Source organism: Pipistrellus hanaki (assembly GCF_964339955.1).
Source record: "Pipistrellus hanaki genome assembly, chromosome: 8".
Classification (NCBI taxonomy): Eukaryota; Metazoa; Chordata; class Mammalia; order Chiroptera; family Vespertilionidae; genus Pipistrellus; species Pipistrellus hanaki.
The window spans coordinates 59,361,086-59,386,697 of NC_140510.1; the positions used below are offsets into that span (position 1 = coordinate 59,361,086).

Sequence of the window (25,612 nt, forward strand, 5' to 3'; positions counted from 1 at the left end):
TCTTAAGAAGTGAGAAAGATGAGACCAGATTTAAGGCATTTTGATCCTAGGAACATTTACATTCTTCTGACAGTCTAAACCTCTTCAGCACAGGCCTCATTCTTTCAAGTTCCTGCACAGGGCAGAGCAGGACAATTGGGGCTGTTTAGGAACAGATGTCAAAGCCAATATCCTGTAGAGCAGCGGTTCTCAACCTGTGGGTCGCGACATCCTGCATATCAGATATTTACATTACGACTCATAGCAGTAGCAAAATTAGTAATGAAGTCGCAACGAAAATAATTTTATGGTTGGGGGTCACCACAACATGAGGAACTGTATTAAAGGGTCGAGGCATTAGGAAGGTTGAGAACCACTGCTGTAGAGGTACACTATGAAGTATTTACAGGCAAAATGATAGGATGCTTGGGATTCACATTAAAATACTCAAGCGAAAAAGGAGAAGGGGGAGTGGGAAAGGAAAGGGGTGAGAAGGTAAAAGTGGGGCAGGGAATAGTTGAGAAAAGAATGGCAAAAATATTGAAGTTTTGCCCAAGTTGGTTTGGCTCAGTGGATAACGTGTCAGCCTGTGGACCTAGGTTGCACACTCAGTCCCCAGTAGGGGGCGTGCAGGAGGCAGCCAATCAATGATTTTCATAATCGATGTTTCTCCCTTCTCTGAAATCAATAAAGATATATTTTTAAAAAGATTGAAGTTTTGAAGCTGGGTGATGGGTAATAGAAGATTCATTTTTAATTTTCTCTACTTAATGTATATTTGAAAATATTCACAATAAAATGTTTTTTAAGTTTGCAATAAAGATTCACATATTTCTCCATCAACGTGACTGCCTATATTAACAGCTCTCAGCACCTGAAGACCGGGGGTTTTCTAAGGTGGGCCTCCCACGCTGGCGTTGTGAACTTAGGTCTCTTGGGCTAATCAGCAGGGAAACGTGGGCGAATTCCTTTCTCCATAGCAGCAGCGGGGAGGCTGGGCGTGGAGTGAGGGACGGGGATGTCGAGGCTCTCTGCCCCAGTCGACAGGATCCGACACAAGCGGGAACAGGAAAAGGAGGGCCAACATCCACAGCCCCCAAGATCGGCACACGCGGCGCCCAAAACGTCCATCCCAAGGCGCAGGCTCCGTGAGCACAGGCCTCGGATGGGCCCTTCGGTATCCGCGCGCCCACCCCCCAGTCTGCGCCGGCTTGGCGCAAAGAGGGTCCCTGCTCGCCACCCCTATTCCTCCGCCCGCACCCCCGCCCGACCCAGAAACGGAATCTCCAGCCTCTCTTCCGGCGGCCGTGGCCAGCCCACTCCAGGCCCCGCCCCACGACGCCCGCGATTGGCCCATGGAATGAGCGCAAACTCCGGTTGGTTGAAATGGAGTGACGAAGGCACAGACGTCGACTTTCCAAAGATGATCTTTCGCCTCAGGCTCGAACTGGAGCTGACCGCGAAACGTACGCGCCAGAGGCTTCCGTACCAGCGGCCCCCTTGACGTTGTTCGGTTCTTCTAGGCTCGTCTGCCCCTCACGCGCCACACACTCCTCCGTTGTTACCCACAAAGATAAGAGGCCTTCCTCGAACGTCGAGGCCCGTTTCCCGAGGAACGCGCGCAGGGCGCCGCGAGGAGGAGGGTCTGCGCGCCATCCCTGGCGTCATGCTGCGGAAAGTCTCGCGTGATTAGCGCGGAGGTCTTGCGCTTTTTGGGTACTTGGTATTTTGGGTACTTGGTAGCGAGGTGAAGAGCTTCGGCAGGTGTTGCGGGTGGTTGATGCAGCGGGGGAAGACTTCGGGGCTGGGCGTGGGTAGGAGGCGCTGGGCCTTGGGGTGCATGGATGAGGCCAAACCCCTGGAACAGGCGGGAGCGGGGCACGTGCCTTGGGTGGCCCGTCACGTGGGCCGGGCCACGCAGGTCGTTCCACGAGGTGGGGACTAGCCTCATTTCTTCATTTTTGAAGTCTAGTTAAGACATGATTGCTCTTTAAAATTGCCCTAATTTAAATTCAGAGGAGAGGGGTGGGATAAGGTGCCAGAATTTACTGAAGACTTTTTTAAGGTTTTCTTTTTCTTTTTTTAAAATTGATTTCAGAGAGGAAAAGAGAGAGAAACATCAATGATGAGAGAGAAACACTGGTCAGGTGCCTCCTGCACGGCCCCACTGGGGATGGGAGGTTGTAACCCAGGCATGTGCCCTGACTGGGAATCCCATCGAGGATCCGAGGCTCTATCCACTGAGCCAAACCACCTAAGGTGGAAGTATAATTTTTAAAACAGCTGTGCTAAATGAAGGCAATAGGAGGAGGGAGATCATTTATTTGAAATTGTTTATTTTATTTTTAGTCCTCAAACAAGGATATTTTTCCATTAATTTTAATTTTAATTTATTTTTTATTTTTTAAAAATATATTTTATTGATTTTATACAGAGAGGAGGGGAGAGAGATAGAAAGTTAGAAACATCGATGAGAGCGAGTCATCGATCAGCTGCCTCTTGCACACCCCGTACTGGGGATATGCCCGCAACCAAGGTACATGCCCTTGACCGGAATCGAACCCAGGACCTTTCAGTCCCCAAGCCAATGCTCTATCCATTGAGCCAAACTGGTTTCGGCTCCATTAATTTTTAAAGAGAGGGAAAGCCAGAAATATCAATGTGAGAGAAACACAGCCATTGGTTGCCTCCTGCATGGCTCCAAACCAAGGTCCAGGGCCTGCAACCGAGATATGTGCCCTTGACCAAAATTGAACCTGGGACCCTTCAATCCCCAGGCCAATGTTCTAGCCACTGAGCCAAACAAGCAAGGGCTAAAATTATATTTTTACATAAGATTGGTTTATCTTATTTGTAATGTTTAACAGAATGAAAAGTGGATTCTGAGAAAGGAAGATGACTGCAGGCAAAATGTGGGTGGCTTGAAATGTGAGAGGTGTCATGTGCTAATAATTGTCATCTTAGGCTAGTAAAAAGGTGATCCCAAGAAAATGGCTTCTTCTCCAAAGAAGGTAGAAGAAGGTAGTGAAGATGAGGAAATGTCAGATGGAGGAGATGAAAGCAGTGGAGAAGAGGTAATTATGTACAATTTAATGCAGAGTCCTATACAATCATGATGTATGTCAGAAAATACTGGCAAAGGGAAGATTGTATTCCTTCATGTATGCCCTTTTGTAATGGTTGAGTGTTTTGCAAGCTCTTCGTTGACCTGTCTAAATACCATAAGGGTAGGTATTTGGATGAGATTTAGAGAAAAGATCTGGAGCCGCCTCCTTTCGTGCCTTCTACAGGGCTTAGTGTGATGATGTATTAAAACATTTTTCCAGCCTAAACCGATTTGGCTCAGCAGTAGAGCGTCGGTCTGTGGCCTGAAAGGTCCCAGGTTCGATTCCGGTCAAGGGCATGTACGTTGGTTGCGGGCACATCCCCGGTAGGGGGTGTGCAAGAGGCAGCTGGTCGATGTTTCTCTCTCATCGACGTTTCTAGCTCTCCGTCTCTCTCCCTTCCTCTCTGTAAAAAATCAATAAAATATATTTAAAAAACAAAACAACATTTTTTCAATTTCAACATGGTAGCCCCACATGCTAGATGAGGAAACAGCCTGGACAGTTAGCTGTCTTGTATGTGGCAGTGCTGAGCATTATATTCAGGTCTGAGGTTAGCCTTACCAGATTCCTTTCCTAGCTGCCAAGCAGGTCTCTGTTTTTGTTTTGTTTTTTAACATATACTCTCTCTCTCTCTCTCTCTATATATATATATGTATGTATGTGTGTGTGTGTGTATATATATATATATATATATATATATATATATATATTTATTTATTTATTTATTTTCAGAGAGGAAAGGAGAGGGGCAGAGATAGAAACATCAATGACAGAATCTTTGATTGGCTGTCTCCTGTACCCCTACTGGGGATCAAGTCCACAATTGGAGCATGTGCCCTGACTGGAAATGGAATTGTGACCTGGTTCATAGGGTGACACTCGGCCACAGAGCTACACCGGCTGGGCAGGTCTCTGTTCTTTGTACAAGTTTTGTAACACTAGTCATTGTGTAGTGAGGAACACCATCTCCCTTTGTGCTGACAATGACACTTTGGTACTCCTGGCTACAAGTTTTAACACATAACTTGATAAAACTGGTGGTCAGCAAAAAGTAGCTTTGAGTGTGACATGAATGTAGATAATGCTTTTATCAAGCTAACTGCCCACTCTAATTTATATTAATTTTGCAAGGACTGTCCAGCCTATTTGATACTCATTTTATCTCTGGTCCTAAGACTGAGCTTTCATGCACTTTATACCACCTCCCCAAATGATTTAATAACACTTAACAGAGCTCTTAGTTACAGAAATTAATTCATAATCCTCAAAATACCATGTAACGTTGGTTATCATTTTCAGAAGAGAAAAAAAAGGTGAGGCTTAAAAAAAAAAATCTCTCCTGCCAAAACCAGTTTGGCTCAGTGGATAGAGGTCGACCTGCAAACTGAAGGGTCCCAGGTTTGATTCTGGTCAAGGGCATGTACCTTTGTTGTGGGCACATCCCCTGTGAGGGGTGTGCAGGAGGCAGCTGATAGATGTTTCTCTCTCATCAATGTTTCTAGCTCTCTATCCCTCTCCCTCTCTGTAAAAAATCAATAAAATATATTTTAAAAAATAAATAAAATCTCTCCTATTGCTAACTGGTTTGGCTTAGTGGATAGAGCATCAGCTTGCAGACTTCAGTTCCGGTCAAGGGCACATGCCCAGGTTGTGGGTTTGATCCCCAGTAGGGGGCATGCAAGAGTCTGCTGATCAATGATTCTCTCTCATTGATATTTCCTCTCTCTCTCCCTTCCTCTATGAAATCAATAAAAATATATTTTTAAAAACTCTCCTAGAGCTACACAGTAGCAGATGGGATTTAGACAGTCTATTTTCAGAATACTTTAGGGTGTGCTGCTTCCAAGCTAAAGTGCTTAGAGTATGAGGTATAGAAACTAACAGGTGTGGGTCCAGGGGTATTTGAAGGGTTCATTATGATTAGACATTTTTCCTAAAAATGAGGATTGTGACTTCACAGGTATAGAGAAGGACATGTAACATGATGCTATAGTTTAACATGCTAACATATATCTAATGCATGTGGTCTTGAACCAGAAGGCAGTGCCAGAATTTAGTGCTCATTTATGAGGGACCAGTATTCCCTTTTTGAGTTTGAAAATAGACTCATGTTTGTTTATTTGTTTTAAAATATATTTTTACTGATTTCAGAGAGGAAGGGAGAAGGAGAGTGACATAGAAACATAAATAATCAGAGAGAATCATTGATTGGCTTCTTCCTGCATGCCTCCCACTGGGGATTGAGCCCACAGCCCGGGCATATGTCCTGACCTGGAATCAAACTGTGACCTCCTGGTTTGTAAGTCGATGCTCAACAACTGAGCCACACCGGCTAAGTGACTCATGTTTGTTTTTACTTAATTTTGAGGTTATCATTCCTCAGAAAAAAGGAAAGAAGGCTACTACAACTCCAGGAAAGAAGGTGATGTTTTCTCCAACAGAAAAACTTACAGTTGTCACTCCTGGCAAAGAGGCAGCAATTACACCAGCAAAAGCCATAGCAACTCCTGGTAAGAAGGAAGCAGCCACCCCAGACAAGGGAGCAAGGAATGCCAAGAATGCCAAGAAGGAAGATAGTGATAAGGAAGATGAGGATGAATTTGAGCCAGCAGTGATGAAAGCTGCTGCTGCTGCCCTTTTCTTGGATGATGAGGATGATGACAAAGAAGATGGTAAGGCGTTCTACGGGTAGTCCTTGGGTTCTTGTTTGCAAGGTACATTAGGGGTGAGATTGTGGGATGGGTGGGCAACATGTAAACATACTCCTTCCATGACACCATGGGGGTAGATAAAAATCCTCCCAGGGATTCTCTGTGCTGGTTATGTACTAGGATGGTAGCCATGAATGATTGCCTGCCCCTGATAAAATGTTTAGCACAGCACATTCTATGAGTAGTTTTCATAATATAGGGTTTCACTTCCAAGGAATCTGTTAATTCTTGCTATAACTACTAAGCATATGTTGTACTATTTATGTTTTCCTTTAGATTTATCTGGAACTGTGTTGGTTTGGGAATAATTCTTAGTTTTTGACTAGGTAGAATCTCTTTCAGACTCTGAAGAAGAACCTATGGAGATTGCACCAGCCAAAGGCAAGAAAGCTCCTGTAAAAGCTGTTCCCGTGAAGGCCAAGAGCACAGAAAATGAAGACAAAGAGAATGATGACAAAGAGGATAAAGATGAAGTTGAGGTGGAGGTGGAGGTAGAGGTGGAGTTGGAGGAAGAGGAAGGTAATTGAGATAGATTCTAAAGTGTATTGGTATGAGTTTTATTTAAAGGAGGTACTTGAGGGAGAATCCAAGATGGCTGCTCGGGTAGGCAACTAGCTGCAGCCGCACACAACAATTTCAATAAAATACAACTAAAATATAAAATGGACATTACCCAGAACTACAGGAAAGTTGACTGACTGGAAATCCTACAACAAGAAGCAAGGAGAAAACCAGAAGGAAGCACGGAGGAGCTGTAAAAGCCTAAGGTACGGAGACACGCGGCGCGCGGAGAGGACGGAGCCGGAGAGGAGGGAGGCCGAGTGCCTGGCTGGCGTTCCCAAGCGGGAAGCAGAGAAAAGCTCCGATTGTGCTGGGCCCAGCTCCAACTGCTCTGAACCCCAATTCTAGGCCAGACCCTGGGGACCCAGGCTCATCCTGAGGGAGCTGGGCTGTAAGGCGGAACTCCAGGGAATGGCGAGAGGAGGTCCCGGAGGCGCGCACAGTGCGCGCAGAGAAGGGCTGGCCGGCTGTGCCGCGGGATTGCTCTGACGGGAAGGAGACAGGGGCTCCAGACTGCTCTGAACGCCACCTCCAACTCCACTTCCAACTGAACTGAACCCCAATACTGGACTCATTGGGGGAGAGCATAGACAGTTTGGCAGCAGGCGAAAATCGAGGGCACCTTTCTCTCAGAGGCGCTTGCAACAAGTACTGAAGGACCCTGAGTCTCAGGAGTCGCATAGGGCGGGGCTGACGGAAGCCAAGGCTGTAGGCTCCACCCTGAAACCCCGCCCCATCAGGAAAGCTGCCTGGGAAAATGCCTAAACCAAATAGATCACAAAGAAATGGAGGACAAAAAGCGACTGGATATAGAGTTCAAAACCACACTTATAAGGTTTTTCAAGAGTCTCCTAGAAAAGGCCGATAAAATAAATGAGACCTATGAGGATATGAAAAGGGATCAACAAGAAATGATAAGGGATCAACAAGAAATAAAGAATACATTGTCTGAAATAAAAAATATTTTACAGAGTCCTAAAAACAGAATAGAAGATCGCAAGAATCAAGTCAAAGATTTGGAACATAAAGAGCCAGAAGACACTCCTCCACAGAAGCTAGAAGGCAAGAGAATCCAGAAAATTGAAGATGATGTAAGAAATCTCTGGGACAACTTCAAACGATCCAACATCAGAATTATGGGGGTCCCAGAAGATGAAAGAGAGCAAGATATCGAAAACATACTGAAAGAAATAGTGACAGAAAACTTCCCCCCACCTGGTGAAAGAATTGGACTTACAAGTCCAGGAAGCACACAGAACTCCAAACAAAAGGAATCCAAAGAGGATCACACCAAGACAAATCATAATTAAAATTCCAAGAGCAAAAGACAAAGAGAGAATATTAAAAGCAGCAAGAGCTAAGCAGGTAGTTACCTATAAAGGAACACCTATACGATTGTCAACTGATTTCTCAACAGAAACCATGCATGCCAGACGGGAATGGCAAGAAATATTCAAGGTGATGAATAGTAAGAACCTACAGCCAAAGATAATCTATCCAGCAAAGCTATCACTCAGAATCGAAGGTCAGATAAAGAGCTTCACTAATAAAAAAAAGCTAAAGGAGTTCATCACCACCAAACCAGAATTATATGAATTGCTGAAGGGGGTTCTTTCAGAAGAGAAAGTAAATAAAGATAAAAATTATGAACAACAAATACGTAACTATCAACAAGTGAATCTAAAAACCAAGGAAACTAAAAAAAAAATCTGATGAACAATATTAACTGTTGAATATAATAGAATCAGAGGTATGGAAGGGGAGTGAACTGATGATTCTTGGGGAAAAGGGGAGAGGGAGATGTGGGAAGAGACTGAACATAAATTGTGCACCTATGGATGAGGACAATGGGGGGTGGGGAAAGGACAGAGGGTGGGGTGAGAAGGAGGGGGAAAGGAACATTTGTAATAATATGAACAATAAAAATTTATTTAAAAAAAAAAATAAAGGAGGTACTTGAATGTGTGTTAGGAATTGATTGGGTGGGTTTTCATTTAGATTCTGAAAAGAAGCTGTGAATTCTCCGTGGTCCAGAGGGAGAAAAGCCTTTCCTGTAGGGGTTGAGAAGGATGAGCAGGACAACCACTGTGATGACAAAGGCTATGAGGAGGAGGAGGGTCAGAATGACCCAAACTGACTATATGTTAAATGGTGGCCAATATCAGCGATTTCTAGTTCTAAGGGAAGTCCTTGGGCAGGGACTGTTGGATTTCTGTTAGGAACTTGAAGAACTTTCTAATTAATTTATAAATGCTTTTAGAAGTATTTTGATCAGACCTAATCCATGTGTCTTGTAAAGAATAGGCATAACACATATATTTGTGGAGAGTGTAAGAGCTTCCAGTTTACTTACTAGTGGCGCAGACAGATCAGTAAAAATACAATATTTTGGCTTCTGTCCACAGATCATATTAAAAAAACACCTGATGAACAGAAGAAGAAAATGGCCAAACAGAAGGCTTCCCCTGAAACCAAAAAACAGAAATTAGAAGGTAACTCCTTTGCTGTGTTGTTTTGTTTTGTTAATTCTCACCCAAGGATATTTTTTCCATTGCTGTTTAGAGAGAGTGAAAGGAAGGGAGGGAGGGAGGGAAGGAGGGAGGGAGGGAGGGGGGGGGAGAGAGACACACACTGATTAATTGCCTCCCTCATAAGAGACCAGGGGTGGGTATGGAATCTGCAACCCAGGTATATGCATTTGACTGGGAACCCAACCTGAGACCTTCAGGTATGCAAGCCAATGCTCTAATCCAGTGTTTTTCAACCTTTTTTGGGCAAAGGCACACTTGTTTCATGAAAAAAATCACGAGGCACAACACCATTAGAAAATGTTAAAAAATTTAACTCTGTGCCTATATTGACTATATATAAAGTAATTCTCTTGAATAGGAATCAAATAAACACAAAGAAAGTATTTTATAATTACTTTATTATGAAATATTAAGTAAACAAAATAGTGAAAAATTATAAAATTCTTGTCTTGTCTGCACCTACGGCACACCAGGCAACATGTGCCGCGGAACAGCGGTTGAAAAACGCTGCTCTAATCACTGAGAACACCGGCCAAGGCTCTTTCCTGTGTTTAAAATATAAGGGACACATAGAAAGTTTTATCTTGGTGAAAACCAAATCTTAAATGATGAGCAGGGATTTTAATTGCAGCTTGGTGTTATAATACACCAGTCTTCAATGACTTTTCTTTTAGCATCATTCTTTCTGATCTGCTTATTTGACTTGTGTGTGTTGTTGTTGTTGTTTTACCTTTTTGTATGGCAGCTGAACCACCTGTAACTTTCAAACTGTTTGTTGGAAACCTGAATTTCAACAAAACTGCTGCTGAACTAAAAACTGGTCTCAGGGAATTTTTTGCTAAAAATGAACTCACAGTTGTTGATGTCAGAGTCAGCTCATCCAGGTAAATACCGGTAAATTAAGAATGTTGTTAAGAGTTTATCAGCCTAGCACGTACTGTCCCTGGAGAATTTAGGAGTCCCAGTCGCTTTCTGTTTCATGGTGGGTTACTAGACTTCTGTTTTGTCACAGCTTTCTGTTACTTGCTCTTTGACCTTTGGTAGGATTTTACCTCAGTCTCTTGCAGTTCAAAATGAGTATCTAAAACCCTTTAGTGGCTCGTTTGTTAAATTTATAAGATTAAACTTCGCTATCCAATTTTCCCAACCAAAGCATTAAAATAATCCCAAGATCTTCCGAGTCTTGACAGAAACATATTTTCATGATTTTCCAACTGAGCAATGTTATTTGCCTAGAATTATTTTAGCCAAGTCACAAATTTAATCACAAAACCGCCAGCTTTGGTGGTCAATATAGTTGCATCAGTTCTTCTTTTTTGCTGAGTTGAATTTCATCTTCTCTCACTTCTTTCTTATCAAAAGCATATATCTTAGGTGTAAGCGTGTTTTGTAGAACTCAGAATTTCTCAGATAGAAATGAAAGGTAATCATACTAGTAAACATTTGCTGGGTGCTCACTGTCCCAGGTGTTGCTCTTAGTTTCTTATTTATGTAACTTACTCCATAAGATAGTCCTCTGTGGTGATTATTGTCATATCCCCATTTTGTAGAAGAGGTGATTAAGGCTCAGAGAAGTTATGCTGCATGTCCAGTATGACTGCGAAAAAGGGGCAGAGCCAAGATTTGAGCCCAGCATTTTGGCTCCAGAGCCTGTCCCTGGCTCTTCTTCCAGTTTTTGTTAGCTATATTTTGGAATATTGTTGCATTTGCAGTAAGTAAGGATTCCTTTTGTATTAACAAAAAGTTATTACTGTAACAGCCCTTGAGTGTTAACAAATCCACATTAGGAATAATATTTTTGTTCCAGTAAACAAATGCAGATGGCTGCTTCTTAAAAATAAAAGTTCGAAAACTTGTCATTTTAAGCTTCGCTTTCTGTAGCTTTTGGTTAAATTTGGTCAGTTATTAAACAGAAAATCAGTCCTTGCTCTAGATCAGGGCTTCTCAACCTTGGCATGGTGGACCTTTGTGTGGTGGGCTGTCAAGTTCATTGTAGCTGTTTAGCCCCTTTCCTGGATTTTACCTACAAGATAATAGAAGCACTCCCCCAGTTATAACAGCCAAAAATGTCCCCAGATATTGCCAGACTCGCTGGTGAGAACCACTATTCTCTGGGGACTCCCTGGCACTGATATTGCCAGTTGTTGGAGCCCTGGTTTGAAATTGTAAATTCGGCAACTGCTTTTTATTTGATACTAATTTCTACTTGATACTAATTCACCAGTGTGTATGTGTGTGTGTGTGTGTGTGTTTTCCTTTCTTATTCTCTCTCTGTAGGAGATTTGGTTATGTGAATTTTAAATCTGTTGACGATCAGGAAAAAGCCCTGGAACTCAGTGAGACAAAGGTCCTTGGGTATGAAATTAAATTGAAGAAACCAAAGGGAAAGGAAACAAAGAAAGGTATGCAAATAAGGTAATTTGTCTATAGATACCTATCTAAAAGACTGCATCAGGCAAGAATATCATCTTCTGTCTTATTCCATGCTCCTCCGTTACCAACAGGTCTCCTACTTCCACAGCATCAACTTGATCTGCCGTGCTCTCATTCCCTGTGCTCAAGCTGCCTGGCCCACCTTCTCTGTCACAGTGTTCTTTACCTTACTGTCTGTCATTTTCTGCCTTATCTTCTCTGTCACATGTTCACTGCAGGACTCATGCCCTGGCTACCTGTAGCCCATCCAGCTTAAAGGTCACTTCCTCAGATCCGGAATCCTTTCCCATACCCCAGGAGAGGCTATGTCTTCTCCACTAAATGTTCTCATCTCCCCTTTTACTTTTCTTTCCTGGCCCTTAGCACAATTTGTAATTATGGGATTGTTTATGTACTGGTTTTTCCCCAACAAGACCACAGTCCTGTATTTCCACAGCCAGCATGAAGCATAGGCCCTCGCCCAACCTATATGTTCAAATATTTGTTTAGTTCAAATATTTGAAGGAGTAGGCATCGTTGTTTCCTCTCTTCAACTCTTGTGAAATATTTTTTTTCTCAGAGAACTTTTGATGCCTATGAGATCTAAGCACAGGCTAAAAATATTCTTTTTTATTTATGTAGATCGAAATGCCAAAACACTTTTGATCAAGAACTTGCCTAGCAAGGTCACTGAGCATGAACTAAAGGAAGTGTTTGAGGATGCTTTTCAAATCAGATTTCTGGGCAATGATGAGATAAGTAACAGGTATGTTTTGTACCTCGTACTGAAAAGAACACATGTCTACTGGATCGAAACGTGACAATTTCATTCCATTCTCCCAAATCATTGATGTCTGATTTTAGAGAACGAAAGAGTAGTTAAGTAGCCTTGTTATTAGAAGGCATATGATGCACAGCCAGACCCTGGTAGAAAACTGTGGTGGTATCATAGAGAAGTATCGTAGAGAAATGGAGACTTACCGACCAAATACAAGATTGAAGATTGGAAGAATTCATTCATAGGTTATCTTTACTCTTCAGGGCTAGCTCCAGTAAAATAACACACTTTGTGACTTGCTGGGCAGGAACCAAAACAGAATATTAAATTGTTGTTAGGCCCTAACCGGTTTGGCTCAGTGGATAGAGCTTCCGCCTGTGGACTGAAGAGTCCCAGGCTTGATTCCAGTCAAGGGCATGTACCTTGGATGAAGGCTTGTCCCTAGTAGAGGGTGTGCAGGAGGCAGCTGATGGATGTTTATCTCTCCTCGATGTTTCTAACTCTTTATCCCTCTCTCTTCCTCTCTGTAAAAAATCAATAAAATATATATTTTAAAAAATGGTCTGTTAGAATTATATTGTGAGCCCTGGCCAGTTCGCCTCAGTGATTAGAGTGTTGCCTTCAGAAGGATAGTCGCAGGTTTGATTCCCAGTCAAGGGCTTGTACCTGGGTTGCAGGTTTGATCCCAGGTCAGGGTGCATGCGGGAGGCAGCTAGTCCATGTGTCTCTCTCTCATCAATGTTTCTCTTTCTCTCCCCCTTCTCTCTCCCTTCCATTCTCTTTCTAAAGATCAATGGGAACAATATCCTTGGGTGATGATTAAAAAAAAATTATATTATGAGGAGTTAATGAAAATTATCACCATGTGTCCAAGCTTTGATAGGGTAAGAGGGTGAATATGGTGAAGTTAGAATGGATGGAATAGAATGTACTTTGAAGGGATTTCCAGTGAGATGAAAATTAAATATCAGGTTTCCAGACACATTTGAGCTAAATTTGTTGGTGTAGGTATACTCTAAAACAATTTATGCCAGTATATTCTGATTAACATAATCTTTAGAAAAGAATCATGCAGATTTAGGCCTAACCGGTTTGGCTCAGTGGATAGAGTGTCGGCCTGTGAACTCAAGGGTCCCAGGTTTAATTCTGGTCAAGGGCATGTTCCTTGGTTGTGGGCACATCCCCAGGGGGCGTATACAGGAGGCAGCTGACTGATGTTTCTCTCTCATCAATGTTTTTAACTCTCCCTCTCCCTTCCTCTCTGTAAAAAATCAATAATAAAAAAAGAAGAGCCGAAACCGGTTTGGCTCAGTGAATAAAGCCTCAGCCTGCGGACTAAAGGGTCCCGGGTTCGATTCCGGTCAAGGGCATGTACCTTAGTTGCAGGCATATCCCCAATAAGGGGTGTGTAAGAGGCAGCTGATCGATGATTCTCTCTCATCGATGTTTCTAACGCTCTATCCTTCTCTCTTCCTCTCTGTAAAATATCAATAAAATATATATTTTAAAAAATAATAAAAGAATCATGCAGATTTAGAAAACAAGTCTGAAAACCGAAATCACAAATTGTTCACAGTATTTGCTGTGAGGAGATTGGTGGGTTCTCTGCATGCTTGTGGTCAACAACAATAAAACAAATTCCTGCCAAAAGCTGTATTAATTCTCTAACTTTATTTAATTAAGTTGTAGTTAGATATACGTAAATGTTTAGGATAATTCCTTTATATGAATATTTTTTTAAAAATATTTTATTGATTTTTTACAGAGAGGAAGGGAGAGAGATAGAGAGCCAGAAACGTCGATGAGAGAGAAACATTGACCAGCTGCCTCTTGCACACCCCCTACTGGGGATGTGCCCGCAACCAATGTACATGGCTTGAATGGAATCGAACCTGGGACCCCTTAGTCCGCAGACCGATGCTCTACCACTGAGCCAAACTGGTTTTGGCTATATGAAGATTTTTTACAAAGGGGAGCTAAGAGAAGCCCAGAAATCCATGACCATATGAAATAAAGCATATTGCCTAAGTCAGAAATGAGTGTGGTGCATTCTCTTCAAGAATACTCTTACTGCCCTGTCTGGTGTGGCTCAGTTGGTTGAGTGTTCTCTATGTACCAGGAAGATCGCCAGCTCAGTTCACAGCCAGGGCACATGCCCTGGTTGCAGGCTCAATCTCCAGTAGGGGGTATGCAGAAGGCAGCTGATTGATGTTTCTCTCTCATCGATGTTTCTATCTCTCTTTTTCCCTTCTTATCTCTCTAAAAATCAATAAAAACATTTAAAAAATAATAGGAGAAAAAAGAGGGAGGAAAAAGCATAATGGGGACACATCATAAAAGTAATTAAAAATGAATCTAATATCTATAGTTAAGAGTTAAAACTTAGAAAAAACACACAAGAGTAAATCTTTATGATACTAGGTTAAAATATTATTACACAAATAATAAAACAGAAGATTGAGATGTTAGGCTTTATCAAAATTAAAAATATTTGTACTTCAAAGGAAACTATCGAAAAAGTCAAAAGAAACCACACACGGAGAAAATATTGCAAATCATGTATCTGATAAGAAACCTCTATTCAGAACATAGAACTGGTACAACTCAGAAATTAAAAGACAACCCAATTGCCCTAGCTCAGAGGTCAACAAGTTCATTAGTCAACAGAGCCAAATATCAACAGCACAACAACTGAAATTTCTTTTGAGAGCCAAATTTTTTAAACTTAAACTTCTTCTAATGCCACTTCTTCAAAACAGACCCGCCCAGACCAGGGTATTTTGTGGAAGAGCCACACTCAAGGGGCCAAAGAGCCACATGTGGCTCGTGAGCTGCAGTTCGCCAACCATAGCCCTAGCCAGTTTGGCTCAGTGGATAGACATCAGCTGGTGGACTAAAGGGTCCTGGGTTCTATTCTGGTCAAGGGCATGTACCTTGGTTGCAGGCTTGATCCCAAATAGAGGGTGTGCAGGAGGCAGCTGATTGATGTTTCTCATCAAAGTTTCTAACCCTCTCTGTAAAAATCAATTAAAAAAAAACCAATTAAAAAAGATTTGAATGGGCATTTCTTCAAGTAAGATTCACAAATGGCCAATAAGCTCAATATTAGTCACTAAGGAAAGGCAAATCAAAACCATGATGTGACACCACTTCACACCCACTGGAATGCCTATAATAAAAAAGGCAGACAGTAACAAGTTCAGGCAAGGATGTGGAAAAATTGGAGTCCTCATACATTGCAGGTGGAAATGCAAAATAGAGCAATTGTTTTGGAAAACAATTTTGCAGTTTCTCAAAATGTTAAACATACAGTTGTCATATGGTTTGGCAATCCTACTATTAGGTATTTACCCAAAAGAAATAAAAACATGTAACTACACATTTCTATGAATGTTCATATCAGATTTATCCATACAAACTAAAAGGTGTAAACAACCCAGAATGTACAACAGCTGATGAACAGATAAATAAAATGTGGTACTTTCATACAGTGGAATATTATTCAGTAATAAAAAGAGATGAAGTACTGACACATGCTATGACAACATGGATGAAACTCAAAAACATTAGGCTAAGTGAAAGAAGCCAGACACAAAAGATTGCATGTTTGTATAATCCTATTTATATGAAATATCCAAAATAGGCAAATCTATGGAAAATATTGTAGTGGTTGCCTGTGGCTGGGGGATGGGAGTGAGTGGGGGGAATGAAGAATGACTGCTGAGGGATACTTTGGGGATGATGAAATGTTCTAAAATTAAATTATGGTGGTGATTATATAGTTATTTATTTATTTATTTATTATTATTTTAAACAAATTTTTATTCAAATGTTCCTCCCCCGCCCCATTGCTCTCCTCCACCAGGTTCCCACCCCACCCTCTGCCCTTTCCCCACCCCCCATTGTCCTCATCCATAGGTGCACAGTTTATGTTCAGTCTCTTCCCACAGCCCCCTCTCCCCTTTTCCCAAAGAATCGTCAGTTCACTCCCCTTCCATACCTCTGATTCTATTATATTCAACAGTTAATATTGTTCATCAGATTTTTAAATTTTATTTATTTTTTAAAATATATGTTATTGATTTTGTACAGAGAGGAAGGGAGAGAGATGGAGAGTTAGAAACATTGATGAGAGAGAACATCGATCAGCTGCCTCTTGCACACCCCCTACTGGGGATATGCCCGCAACCAAGGTACATGCCCTTGACCGGAATCGAACCCGGGACCCTTCAGTCCCCAAGCCGACGCTCTATCCATTGAGCCAAACCGGTCTTGGCCATCAGATTTTTTTTTTAATTTCCTTGGTTTTTAGATTCACTTGTTGATAGTTACGTATTTGTTGTTCATAATTTTTATCTTTATTTACTTTCTCTTCTGAAAGAACCCCCTTCAGCAATTCATATAATTCTGGTTTGGTGTTGATGAACTCCTTTAGCTTTTTTTTTATTAGTGAAGCTCTTTATCTGACCTTCCATTCTGAGTGATAGCTTTGCTGGATAGATTATCTTTGGCTGTAGGTTCTTACTATTCATCACCTTGAATATTTCTTGCCATTCCCGTCTGGCATGCATGGTTTCTGTTGAGAAATCAGCTGACAATTGTATAGGTGCTCCTTTATAGGTAACTACCTGCTTTGCTCTTGCTGCTTTTAATATTCTCTCTTTGTCTTTTGCTCTTGGAATTTTAATTATGATTTGTCTTGGTGTGGTCCTCTTTGGATTCCTTTTGTTTGGAGTTCTGTGCGCTTCCTGGACTTGTAAGTCCAATTCTTTCACCAGGTGGGGGAAGTTTTCTGTCACTATTTCTTTCCGTATGTTTTCGATATCTTGCTCTCTCTCATCTTCTGGGACCCCCATAATTCTGATGTTGGTTCGCTTGAAGTTGTCCCAGAGATTTCTTACATTATCTTCAATTTTCTGGATTGTCTTGCCTTCTAGCTTCTGTGGAGGAGTGTCTTCTGGCTCTTTATGTTCCAAATCTTTGACTTGATTCTTGCGATCTTCCATTCTGTTTTTAGGACTCTGTATAATATTTTTTATTTCAGACAATGTATTTTTTATTTCTTGTTGATCCCTTATCATTTCTTGTTGATTCCTTATTAATTCTAGTTGATCCCTTTTCATATCCTCATAGATCTTATTGATCTTTTCTAAGAAATTCTTGAAAAACCTTATAAGCGTAGATTTGAACTCTATATCCAGTCGCTTTTTGTCCTCCATTTCTTTCCTTTGTGATCTATTTCGTCTCAGCATTTTCGCAGCTTCCATGATGGGGCGGGGTTTCAGGGTGGAGCCTGCAGCTTTGGCTTCCGTGAGCCCCGCCCTATGCGGCCTTCTGAGTCTCAGGGTCCTTCAGGCCTCTGAGAGAAAGGTACCCTCGATTTTCGCCTGCTACCAAACAGTCTAGGCTCTCCCCCAATGAGCCCGGTATTGGAGTTCAGTTCTGTTGGAGGTGGCATTCAGAGCAGTCTGGAGCCCCAGTCTCCTTCCCGCCAGGGCAATCCCGCAGCACAGCCAACCATCCCTTCTCTGCACGCAATGTGCGAGCCGCCGGGACCTCCTTTCGCCACTCCCCCGGGGTTCCGCCTTACAGCCCAGCTCCCTCTGTTTGAGCCTGGGTCCCCGGAATCTGGCCTAGAACTGGGGTTCAGAGCAGTCAGAACTGGGGCCCAGCACAGTCGGAGCTTTTATCTCCTTCCCGCTAGGGAATGCCAGCCAGGCACTCAGCCTCCCTCCTCTCCAGCTCCGTCCTCTCCGCGCGCCTCGTGTCTCCGTACCTTAGGCTTTTACAGCTCCTCCGCTCTTCCTTCTGGTTTTCTCCTTGCTTCTTGTTGTAGAATTTCCCGTCAGTCGACTTTCCTGTAGTTCTGGGTAATGTCCATTTTATATTTTAGTTGTATTTTATTGAAATTGTTGTGTGCGGCTGCGGCTAGGTGTTTACCTGTGCAGCCATCTTGGATTTTCCCAGAACCGGTTTGGCTCCGATTATATAGTTTTTTAAATATACTAGAAACCATTGCATACTTTAAGTGGTGAAATAAGTAGAATATGTGGCCCTGCTGGTGTGGCTCAGTGGTTGAGTGTCGACTTATGAATCAGGAGTCAAGGTTTGATTCCCGGTTCTAGGTTGCAGGCTTGACCCCCAGTAGGGGGCGTGCAGGAAGCAGCCAATCAGTGATTCTCATTGATATTTCTGTCTTCTCCCTCTCCCTTCCTCTATGAAATCAATAAAAAAAATAAAAAAGAAAATAAAGAAATATATATATATATATAAAATAAAAAAATAGCTGAAACTGGTTTGGCTCAATGGATAGAGCGTCGGTCTGTGGACTGAACAGTCCCAGGTTCGATTCCGGTCAAGGACATGTACTTTGGTTGCGGGCACATCCTCAGTAGGGGGTGTGCAAGAGGCAACTGATCAATGATTCTCTCTCATCGATGTTTCTAACTCTCTATCCCTCTCTCTTCCTCTCTGTAAAAAAAAAAAATCAATAAAATATTTTTAAAAAATAGAGTATGTGTATATTTCTTTTTATTTGTACAGGTTATTATCTCTAAGGATAGAAATTGAGTGGCAGAAAGACTTCACGGTATCTACCTTTTTGCATTTTGAATCTTGTGTGTGTATTACCAGTTAAAAAGATAAACACAAATACTAAATGTTGACAGTTCTCTCTCCCCACCCCATCCCCACAACTGCAGGATTGCCTATATTGACTTCAGGTCACAAGCTGATGCAGAGCGAACCTTGGAAGAGAAGCAAGGAACAGAAATTGGAGGGCTTGCCATAGTTCTGGAGCATGTTGGAGAGAAAGATCAAGGCCAAGAAGATAGGGCCAGGAAGAACAAACGTTGGAGAGGTGAGCATGCTAAAGCTCTGTAGATGGAGATTTACAAAGGGATTTCACCGGGGTGCCCAGGGAGGGGCTGGTGTTAGGTTAGGGGCACGTGGCGATTTTAAATACAATTTCTCCCTGTATCAAAAATATGTAAGTCATCCTAATGATTATATCAAGCTAATGAGCATTGTCCCAGTTAACGGCAACCTTGATGTCTGTAAAAGAAATGGCACTTTGTAGCCTGGCCAGTGTGGCTTTTGGTTGAGCACCATCTGATGCACCAAGAGGTTCCCAGTTCAATTCCCAGTCAAGGTACATGCCTGGGTTTCTGGCTCGATCTCCAATTGCAGGCATGTAGGAGGCAGCTGACCTATGTTTCTCTCGCTCTCTCCATTCCTAAAAACATATTAAAATTCAATAAAAACATATTAAAAAGAAATGGCACTTTTAGATACATCAGTTTGGTTCCCCTTTTTGAGTACCCTTAGGCTTCTGTTTGAACAACCTCTCAAACTTGTGGTTTTAGAATTTGATATTTAGTTCTCTTCAGACATTTAATTCTTTTTAGGAAGAGCTGTCAGGTTTAAATCAGAGACCCCAAACCAGGGTCCCTAATCTGATGGGTGTAAGTGTGATGGCTTATACAGCATTTATAGGAAAAAGCAATACAATTTGTTATGGATGTTTTTTTAAAAATTAAGACATTACACATAAAAATTGGGATTCCCAGCTTCTTTTGCTACATCAGGAAATCTGGCCATCCTCTGGCTTCAGCCCTACCTGTCCAAAGTCCTTCCTGTCTGCAGCCCCCTGGAGAGAAGCAGCCGTTTCTCTTTACTGGCATTTGCTGTTTGTGCAGCCCCCACCGTTCTCTAAGTTCTCCCTAACTCTGAACAAGTGAACTGCACACTTACACTTTGAAAAAATAGTAAATACTTTTTCTTCCAAAGTAGTACTTTTTTCCCTATTAGTAAAGATGACATTTTAACATTTCTTATGCATTTGTCTCTTTCAAAAAATAGGAAAACAAAAGATAGAACAAGAAAGCCACACATTTCAAGAAAAATGGGAGAGAGCTTATTTCTTTGTGGAGGTAAAGAATGTTCCTATGTGTTTAATATGCAAAGAGAGTCTGTCTGTGTCAAAAGAATATAACCTAAGATGCCATTATGAAACAAACCACAGTAGGAACTTTGTGGGATATACAGAAAAGATGCGTGATAAAAAACTCAATGAACTGAAAAAAAGGTTGAAACTTGAACATGATTTGCTTTTGAATGTGAATAAAATAACTGATGCTGCTGTGAAATGTAGTTACGTGTTACGTGAGAAAATTGCTCGAGCATCAAAACCCCTTACAGATGGTGCGTTTATAAAGGAATGTCTACTGAGTGCTGCAGAAATTTTGTGCCCTGAACAGAGACAAGTATTTGCCAACATAAATCTCACTGGTAATATTGCTGAGCAACATGTTCCCAATGTGACTGAGAGCTTACATGGCACCTTGCAAGAAAAAGCTAAATCATTTGTGGCTTTCTCTATTGCAGCTCATGAAAGCACTTATATTAATAACACCCCCCAATTAGCTGTATTTATTCGTGGTGTTGATGAAACTTTTGATGTGACTGAGGAACTTTTGGACATGGTACCCCTGACGGGCACAACATCAGGAAATGACTTATTTTTATGTGTTGAGAAAAGTCTTAGAAAATTTGACGTAAACTGGTCAAAATTAGTAAGTGTTAGCACGGATGGTAATTCTGCAACGGTTGGTGTGAAGCAACTTGTTACAAAACTTAAGTGTAAAGTGTCAGGGCTTTGCAAAGACATAGAACTTAAATCTGTGCATGGCCTCTTTCTCCAAGAATCCCTTTGTGCTAAAAAGTTACAAATGGATCATGTCATGGACATAGTAATTTACACTATAAGCTGGCTGCATTCCCATGGCTCGACCCACAGAAAGTTCAGTGCTTTGTTCAGTGAGTTAGACACACAGTATGGAAACCTGCCCTACCTGGAACTGAAGTGGCTGAGCCGTGGTATGGTGCTAAGGCAGTTTTTTGAACTCTTGGAAGAAATTGACTTTTTCATGTCTTCTAAAGGAAAATCTGTGCCTCAGCTTCGTAACAAAGATTGGGTCAAAGACCTAGCCTTTTTGGTAGACATTATGACTTATGTAAACATGTTGGATGTTGCTCTGCAAGGGCATTCGCAGATGGTTACACAAATGTACCATGCAGTTCGCTCTTTCCTAGCAAAATTGTGTCTTTGGGAAACTCATCTGGCAAGAAACAATCTGGCCCACTTCCCGACGCTGAGACTGGTTTCTGAGAATGAAAGTGATGGACTGAACTACATTCCCCAAATTAAAGAGTTGAAGACTGAATTTCAGAAAAGGTTCTCTGATTTCACACTTTATGAAAACGAGCTTATACTGTTCAGCTCACCTTTCTCAATTAATATTAATAATGTGAATGAAGAGCTACAAATGGAGGTTATTGAATTGCAGCACAACACTATATTGAAGACTAAATATGATGATGTTGGAATCCCAGAATTCTTCAAATATCTTGGGAATAGTTACCCTAAATATAAAAACCATTGTGCAAAGATTCTGTCCATGTTTGGAAGTATATATATTTGTGAGCAACTATTTTCTGATATGACACAAAATCAAACTATTGTTCCCAGTTAAAAGATTCAGAGATGAATTTGCTCCTGCATATTGTTACAAGAAGTCCCCAACCTGACATTGACTGATGGGCATCAGTGGAATTTAGATTTCATACCTAAGGAGTAACAAATTTAAAAAATTGAATAATTACTTCTATTTCCAAGTTACATTTTTCTAATGTCAAAGCACAATCTCTGGCATCATTTGTTTGTACCTTATAACATAAAATAAAGTTTGATTATACCCTGACAGTTTATTTCTCCTATGCTTTGCCTTTCTGGTCCCTAGTATTAAACAAGTATATAAACCTCTGCCCTAAAAGTAGCCACATATTTTCCTAAAGGCACTCATGAGCCAAGGATGTGAACCAGAGAGTCAGCTGGATAGAATGAATGTTCAGATGCCTAGAGCATTTCTATCCCCAAGGACCACAGACCTGCAGCTACAATTGTGGGGCTCAGGCCAGAGTACCCTGCTTTCACAGATCAAGCTGGTGTGGTATAGCCAATGGGCTCTTTTTAAAAAATATATTTATTGAATTTTTTACAGAGAGGAAGGGAGAAGGATAGAGAGAAACATTGATGAGAGAGAAGTTAAAAACATTGATGAGAGAAAAACATTGATTAGCTGCCTTCTGCTCATCCCACAACCAAGTTACATGCCCCTGCCCGAAATTGAACCCAGGACCCTTCAGTCTGCAGGCCGACACTCTATCCATTGAGCCAAACCGGCTAGAGCATGGGCTTTTTAATTGATGCTTCCATTTTGGATTTGTGCATTTATGCTAAAATTTCAATATTATTGGTCAGCTTATAGACATGGCTGGCCCAGGAGTCATCTGCCTCCTACAGGCAAAGATGGACATGCCCTTGCATTGGGGCCACCCTGAAGGGATGCAGAATGGATGTTGATGTGTGTAAGAGCTTATGAGCATTTTTCCAGGGAGAAAGCCCATGACTGCAATTGGGACTTGACTGCTCATTGCTGCAGAAACTACTTAACCAGTTTAATTATAGCAGTTATATGTATATACATATGTGTATGTATATATTATTTACATTTGGAGAATATAAGGGAATAAAGGGGAAAACCCTACAATTTCAACAACCAGAGGTAAGCCCTATAAATATTTAGGCATGTTTTCTATGCATTATTTTATATGGTTGAGTATATAGTGGAACCTCGTTTCTTGAACTTAATTCTTTCTGGAAGGCTGTTTGAGAAGTGATTTATTCTAAAACCAAATCATTTCCCCCCCACTAGGAATAATGTAAATTGAATTAATTGTTTCAGGTTCCCAAATGATTCCCTGGATGTTTTGTTATTCCTCACCTGAGGACATTTTTTCCCCCCATTGATTTTTTTTTTTTTGAATTTTTAAAAATGTTTATTTCAGAAATATGTCAATGAGAATCATTGATTCCCCCCTCCCCTCCCCACACACAGGGGATCAAACCTGCAACCTGACTGGGAATCTAACTGTGGCCTCCAGGATCACAGATTGACATCAACCACTGAGCCATGCTGGCTGGGCTAGATGTGCATTTCCATCAATAGACTATTAGAAATTTTGATTTTCCAATTTTTTAAAAAATATATTTGATTTTTTTACAGAGAGGAAGGGAGAGGGACAGAGCCAGAAACATCAATGAGAAACATCAACCAGCTGCCTCCTGTACGACCCCGACGGGGATGTGCCTGCAGCCAAAGTATATGCCCGACCGGAATCAAACGTGGGACCGGACAGGGTCAGGCCAGGAAGCGGAACAGGACTGGGCAGGAGACGGGCTTTGAGCAGGACGCCCAGTGGGCTGTGCAGACTAGAACCTTCTCAGGGCAGCCCCAGCGATGCTGTGGTGCCTTCAGTCCGGAAGGACCTGGCCTGAGGGTCAGACTGCAGTGCCCTGGCCACCCAGAACCTATGAGTGGAGAGTGGTATGGCTGCCGACTGGCCTCTCTGGACCCACAAGGCACAGGGCACGGAGGGGGGAGCGGCCAGGCTTCTCTGTGAAGCCCAGCTGCCCTCCAGGACCCACCACCCGAGGGAACCCGCCTCACCAGCAAGCTTGTCTGGTGCCACGTTCGGCGAGGGCCAATGGCTGTCCCCGCCATCCCAACCGGCAGCCTGTCCTTCCACAGGCACCGTGACACTTCACTGAAACTGGCCAGAGGCCCTCTCACACGGAGACCCTCACACAGGGCAGCTCAAACACGGGACGTCCCCCAAAACGAGAGAACAATCACCCCCAGGCTCCTCCGCTCACGGGACCATCCCTGTGAACGGGCGTGTTTCCTTTATTGGAGGCGGAGTCACCCAGCACAGCGCCACCTTCGCCAAGACACTGCCAACAGCAGCCCTTGCCACCTTTCACCCACGTGTCCAATGGGCATGGGGGCCTCCGGGCTCCGGGGCCTGCGCCGCCTCCGAGCCTCTCGCAGCCGCCTCTGAGCCTCCTGCTGCCACCTCTGAGCCTCTGTGAGCTGTGCAGACGCCGCGGGCAGCAGCATGGGTGCCCCCGCCGTGCGGTGAGCCGGGCCGTCTGTCCTGTGGGCCCCGGGCTCCGGACCCGAAGCAGGCAGCACAGGTGCCCCCGCCGTGCGGTGAGCTGGGCCGTCTGTCCCGCGGGCCCCGCGCTCCGGACCCGAGGCCGGTGGCCGGTCGGGCCAGCAGCAGCCCCGTCAGACTGGAACGGGGGGGGGGGGGGGGGGGGGGGGGGGAGGGGTCCTCGCCGTGAGCGAGTGGCTCCATCTTGTCCAGCTGCCCCAACACTGAGCCCCCAGCTTCCCGCCTGGGTCCTGCGCCGGCTCCTGCCTCCCGCATGCCCCCCGGACCTGGGGGACGGAGGGGCCCTTAGTTACCGGACCGATCCCCCCCCGCGCCCCCCCCCAGCGGCGGGAGCAGCGCCCAGTGTCAGGCCGACAACCACCCGGGCCCGCGCTGGGCGTAGGCAGCCCCCCCCCCCCCCCCCGTGCTCTCCGCCCCCCTGACGCCGGCGGGCACGACAGCCCGCCCCCAACGCCTCAGGGGCAGCGCCCCCCCCCCCATTGATTTTTAGAGAGAATGGAAGAGGGGGAGAGAGAGAGAAACATCAATGTCAGAGTCACATTGATTGGCTGCCTCCCAAACAAGCTTCCAACAAGGGCCAGGGATGTAGCCTGCCACTGAGTTGCGTGCCGTTGACTGGAATAAAACCATACCCTTCAGTCTACAGGCCTATGCCCTATCCACTGAGCCAAACCTTTCTTATATATGGTACACACATAGTGCACTGTTTAATCTATAAATAAATACTTTTCTTAAACTTATGGGACCAACCCCTACTAGCCTTAAATGAATTTTTCATATATTACTGCCTTAGAAATGCTACCACCAGCTAACTGCTTTTCCTTTTTCCAATCAGCAACAGTTTTCCTGCCTATTCCATTACCTGTGATTGTTGTTTTATGATCACTTTCACACCTTTTAGCAACATTAGCACTCTTGATAGTCTCTATGTTTTAAAATTGTGCTAAACAAAAGCATTTTCTCCTTTGTTTGTTGCCTGACAGATGCTTTTTGTCATGCTGAGGTATCAGCAGGAAAGGTCAAAACTGAAGTTTTGGTCTACAATTTAGACATTTTTTTTTTGTAAACAACTTAGTCAAGAACCGTATTGTTTATGATGAGAGATGTTTGTATTGTTTAAGATGAGAGATGTTCAGGAACTGAGCTCTGATTGTATTATGTATGGGCCATTTTGAATTCAATTGCCCTCTCGCCCATTCCCCCACATAACAGTAAATCCTAAACATCTGCCAGTCATCTAAGCTCAAGACAGTTGTTTTTTTTACAAAAGTCTGTAATATTAAAAAAAAAAAAAAAAAAAAATTTAAAAATTTTAACCACTGGCCAGTATGGCTTAACTGTTTGGAGTGTTGTCTGCGCTGGAAGGTTGCCAGTTTGATTCCGGGTCAGGGCATATACAGGAAGCAGCCAATCGATTTGTGTCTCTCACATTGATGTTTCTATCCCTGCATTTGT

The 25,612-nt window shown here is 42.9% G+C and overlaps 1 protein-coding gene across 11 annotated transcripts; it reads left to right on the forward strand.

The window, feature by feature from the left end:
- Positions 1-1,364: 1,364 nt before the first annotated feature.
- On the forward strand, positions 1,365-21,840 carry LOC311626415 (general transcription factor II-I repeat domain-containing protein 2B-like). 11 transcript variants are annotated; one of them, XM_084891760.1, is made up of 10 exons: positions 1,367-1,695; positions 2,944-3,053; positions 5,455-5,758; positions 6,128-6,316; positions 8,764-8,850; positions 9,635-9,773; positions 11,167-11,291; positions 11,944-12,067; positions 18,781-18,938; positions 19,940-21,840. In XM_084891760.1, the coding sequence occupies exons 2-10, from the start codon at positions 2,970-2,972 to the stop codon at positions 21,610-21,612; spliced, it is 2,883 nt and encodes a 960-aa protein (XP_084747886.1). In that variant the 5' UTR covers positions 1,367-1,695; positions 2,944-2,969; the 3' UTR covers positions 21,613-21,840. The 11 variants fall into 11 exon arrangements, with proteins under 11 accessions (XP_084747890.1, XP_084747891.1, XP_084747886.1 ...); XM_084891757.1 differs by having other exon boundaries at positions 1,368-1,679; XM_084891763.1 differs by having other exon boundaries at positions 1,368-1,679; positions 6,149-6,316.
- Positions 21,841-25,612: the final 3,772 nt, after the last annotated feature.

Coding starts and splice junctions, on each gene's coding strand:
- LOC311626415 (XM_084891760.1), top strand. CDS start 2,970: ATGGCTTCTTCTCCAAAGAAGGTAGAAGAAGGTAGTGAAGATGAGGAA. Junction 8,851..9,634: donor CAAAAAACAGAAATTAGAAG/GTAACTCCTTTG, acceptor TTTGTATGGCAG/CTGAACCACCTGTAACTTTC. Junction 9,774..11,166: donor GTCAGAGTCAGCTCATCCAG/GTAAATACCGGT, acceptor CTCTCTCTGTAG/GAGATTTGGTTATGTGAATT.